Genomic DNA, 4,467 nt, shown 5'->3' with positions numbered 1-4,467 from the left:
ATTTGGTGACAGGCCTCCTGGGGATTCGGAAGGCCACCTGGCAGCTGCTGAGCGCACTGGTGGTCGTGACAGAGTTTTAGGGGCGGAAATGAAGGCCCCGTCTCCAGCATCAGCCGTCAGACAGGAAGGGACACCAGGGCCCGTGGGAACACCGTGACAGCCACCGTCTTCGCCCCCAGGTTTACGAGCTGACCTTGCATTACGCCCAGCACCCGGACCACAACGTGGTGACCGGGGCGCTGGAGCTCCTGCAGGTTGAGTCTGGGCCAGGGCAGCGATGCCTCAGCTCCTCACCAGACTTTCAACGAGGTGGGTGCCCTCTGCACAGGGAGCTGATGTGTGGGAAGGGGAGGGGCAAGATGGGGTCGCTCTGTCTGCGTGGCTGCCTCCAGGTGGCGTCTCGTCTGTCTTAGAGTGAACCTGGCGCGGAGAGGTTTCCAGGGCCTGTCACCTGTCACTTTGCCGGAGATGGGTCTTGGGTCTCCAGGGCTTTGTTCCTGCCGCCCCCTGGGTCTCTGTTTCTGTCCTCACCGACTTTAGGAAAGCTCTCCTCGCCGGCCCGTCTCTGCTTGCTCCCACTGTGGTTGCTCTGGGGGCCCTGAGCCACCCGGTGCTGCTGCCCCTGCCTCCTGGTGTTCCTGCAGCAGTGGCCCTGCCTGACATGGAGACGCCCCTAGGAGCTGGGGTAGACGGGAGCCTTGGGTCGCACCTGGGGGCTTCCCTCTCTCCCGGCCTCTCCTCGCCTTGTGGTGTGCGGTCCATGTAGTGCATTGCGTGTGCGTGTGCATGCGTGTGCCGGGAGCAGAGGATGGTCATGTGCCCGTTCCCTGTCCTTGTACTGGAGAACCTTTTCTCTACGGAATGCGCGCCTTACAAATAATCGCCAAAATACTCATTTCTAATGGTGGTTCCTAACGAAAATTTATACTTGCTTATTAGTTGACCAGAGAATCTGAGATTTCTGATGGTTCTAATTTGGCTTTTTACATGCAGTGTATATGCACTCTTGACATGTTAGGCCTGAACTGTATGTATATTTGCGTGGTGATGTAATGTTCGTGGCAAAATTAAAGCAGAGCACTGCCTTTTGGAAATACGTTCTTCTATTCTCTGGCTTTACAGTTGAATCATGCTTTTTGAAAATATTTGAATTCCTTCTGAATTTCACAGCTCGCTGCCTCACTTTCCTCTGTCGTTCTTTTGTGATTTACAGCCGGAGGGGGTTCCCCATGCAGCCCTGTCCTTTCCAGAAAACAAAAAGGTGATTATTTCAGAAGTCAGTCTGGGCCTTGCTGACTGTCTCTGTCCGATGCCTTGCCTGTGGGTGCATGCTGCTGGGTCGGGCCTGGCAGGTGCTGGCTTCCACACTGCCACGGTCAGGATTGCTGTCGTCAACTTGCCGGCTTTGGGTCAGGGCTGGGCTCCCGTTTCAGCCCCGGCGCCTGCCTGTGTCCTCCGCCGCCTGCCTGTGGCGTCCTGAGCTAAGGGTGCGGCCGCCTTCCAGTCAGACTCATCCCTGAGCGGGCGGCCTGCTTTGCCTGCTGTTGCACGCAGCGCCACGCGTTGTTTACCAAGGTGGCCTGTCTTCCCAGTCGGTTTTGTTGAGTCAGAAATAACCATCGGCTAATTAGTTAACTGGGGCCTGGGGTATTCCAGCCATATTTGGCATTGCACAGGCCAAAGTGTTCCGATACAATTAATTATTTTTATTAGATCAAAGTGTTTCTAATAAAATCTGACAGTTTGGGTACATACCATCACTTTGCAACAGCATTTATTTTCTTGTCCAGTCTAGATTTCTATAGGAGGTAATTGCTGCCATTTTTAATTTTGAAATCTTACAAGACTAATTCTTTTTTTAAATTGAGGTATAATGGGCATACAACAGACTAATTGTTTTGTGTCATGAGTTTTGTGTGTATTTGAGAGCCCGATGCTAATGTTACAGGCAGTTGAATGCCGTCTTTGCAGGAATAATGTGTAGCCGTGGCTAAGTTAAAACATTTCCTAGACGGACTCGGGCTCTGATTGGCCGTCACAGTGTGGGCCACTTCATGGCCTCGGAGATTTTGGTGAGCACTAAGCTTGTTCACAGCCGAGCCGCTAGGGGAGTGAGTCCGCTCTCTCCTGGGGTCGGAGGTCCCGGGCCCGCGGGTGTCCCTGCGATGCTGCGCTGGCCTCAGCGGCACTCCGGCGAAGGCGGGCAGGCGCGAGGCCCGCGCGAGGCGTGGCTTGTTTCAGAAGAGCCTGGGCAGGCCCTCAGGTTCTTCTTTGCTTTTCCAGCGTTTTCTGTTTTGGTTGTTTTTTCCGTCAGCTGTAGTTTCTAACTTCTTTGTTGCAGCCTCAGAATTCTCTTTTCAAATGACACCTGCCGGTACATAGGAGAGACAGCGGCAGGTTTGTTTGGGATGTAGGGTCAGGTGAGGCTGGGGTGTGTGTGGCCCCCCTTGGGGAGGGCTCCTGGGGACAGACTGCTTTCTTCAGCACCTGAGCACGGGGCGCAGGCCTTTCTCCAGACCCCCCGCCTGGCCTGGGATAAAGCACCCCGTATGCGGGAGGCCCGCCGCTCGCTGGTCCGTGTCACCTCCATTTGGGGTCTCCTTTGTTGTTTTCTGCTTTGCCTTTAATGTCACATCAGTGTAAATTTGGGAAGTCGTCGCACCTGTGACCTGTTCTTTAAAGAGCAGTGAAATTAGAAGTTGCCAATAATTATTTTGTTACTCTCATTTAATGACACTTATATGTAATGTAACCATAAGATTTAATGAGTCCAGTTAAGTCACATTCAAACATTTGTTTTCTTTTTATGTGAATATAGCCTGGAAACTATAAACTGTAAAGTGTATTTTTTGAATTTTGTAAAAGATGAAATATTTCAACCTCCCAGATTGTACAGAGCTTGAGTTATGATTAACCTTAGAATCTAGCCAATTAAAAGATAATAAAAGTGGCCTTTAGGAGTAGACGTTTTATGTGTAAATTCTGATACGCCATTGGAGATGCGACAGGAATAATAGAAGGGCTGATAGAAGTAGTTCTCGCCATAACTTGCCGTCTTTAGGTTAAACAGTAATAGAAGTCATGTGATGCTGTCACACGTGCCAATAAGTGTTTGTAGTTGTTCCGGCGCGGTGCAGCGCCGCCTGAGAGCCATGCTGTCCAGGGTTTTCCGTGTGGACGTGCTGATGGTCTTAGTGCCCCCACGGACCTGTGCTGTGTTCAGCGCTCCGGGCAGAGCGCCCTTACACAGTGACAGGCCGCACGGGTGCGCTGCCTGCGCTGCGGAGTCCTCCTCCCCAGCTCAAGGCGCTGCCTCTCTCCTAGGGAAGGTGCTCCTGGGGGAAGCGGCGGCCTTGGAGGAGGACTCCGAGTCCCGGTCCGAGGGCAGCAGCCCGGCCTTCGCAGGTAGCTCTTGGGGTGACGGGTGACGTGGGGGCCACTCCCTCCTGCCTCTGCCCTCCTCCCTGTCCCCCCTCCCTCCCTGCTCCGGGGCAGTGGTGGAGCATTCAGGCCTTTCATGGGTTCCCTTTGGAACGTGTGTGTCTCCTTGCATCCGACACTTGTTGTTTCCCTGGGTGTCGGCAGCTTCACTACTAGGTCCATGTTCCGAGCGCCAGCTTCTGAGGAGGGTGGTGGGTAACAGGGAAACGCGTGGGTTGTGGGGGGAAAGGGATTACAAACCGTCTACGGATGATTTAAGAAGAATTCTGCATTTGTTCACAGATAGTTATCTAATGAGGTAGGAGATTCTTTATTCACCTTTTAAAGGATGAGTATTGACTAAGACACTAATAATTGGATTAAATGAGAGTGGTTTGAATTATATAATTCTATTTGAAAGAATGTTTTAGGTAACTTATTTGGGAAGGAAAATCTGAATCATCCCAATGGTGATTATGTATTCATTTATTTTACAAAGTAGAAATCAGTGTTCTAATTACGAAAATAAAGCTAAAGTAAAATTACAGCTACAATAGTACAGCTCAAGTGCTCGCTGACCCACGGGCTCCAGGAGTGGCCACTGCTAGCGGGGTGGTGAGAGCTTCCTGGCGTGGTTTTAGGTGGGGCTGTCGTTGTTTATGGGAGTGAAGAATAAACCAGGAAACTGCACATCTGTGCTGCCGGAGAGTAGGCGCAGCGTTGGGTCGGAACAGGGTCTGAGGAGGAGGAAGGGCCACCTCGAAGCGATGGTGAATTTACCCTCGTTGCTTCTGAGCACTGCTTGCCCAGCGTGCCTGTGAGCGGCTCTGCCCAGCAGCTGTGGGGCTGCCCGCATACTCCCCGCAAGGCCCAGCAGCTCTGGGAGCTGCCCGCATACTCCCCGCAAGGCCCGGCAGCTGCGGAGGACTTGAAGTGCCGCCGGCCGCCGCAGCTGAGCTGCAGTGAGACAAACGCCTGTGGGAACACTGCAGATGTAACAGGCGCCTGCTGCTGGCCCGAGCTCTTCAAAAAATTAAAAAAATATAT

At 52.5% G+C, this 4,467-nt stretch overlaps 1 protein-coding gene across 1 annotated transcript in view; it reads left to right on the top strand.

Moving 5' to 3' along the window:
• HTT (huntingtin) overlaps positions 1 to 4,467 on the top strand; it is a 105,532-nt gene that overhangs the window by 21,802 nt on the left and 79,263 nt on the right. Inside the window, exons 10-11 of the mRNA XM_015561565.1 lie at positions 1,214 to 1,261; positions 3,325 to 3,405. Of these exons, the coding sequence (XP_015417051.1) occupies positions 1,214 to 1,261; positions 3,325 to 3,405 (129 nt within the window). The remainder of the gene's footprint in view (positions 1 to 1,213; positions 1,262 to 3,324; positions 3,406 to 4,467) is intronic.

Source organism: Myotis davidii, unplaced genomic scaffold (genome assembly GCF_000327345.1).
Source record: "Myotis davidii unplaced genomic scaffold, ASM32734v1 scaffold937, whole genome shotgun sequence".
NCBI lineage: Eukaryota > Metazoa > Chordata > Mammalia > Chiroptera > Vespertilionidae > Myotis > Myotis davidii.
Note: the sequence above shows the minus strand (reverse complement) of the source record. Positions and strands in the feature narration are given on the sequence as shown.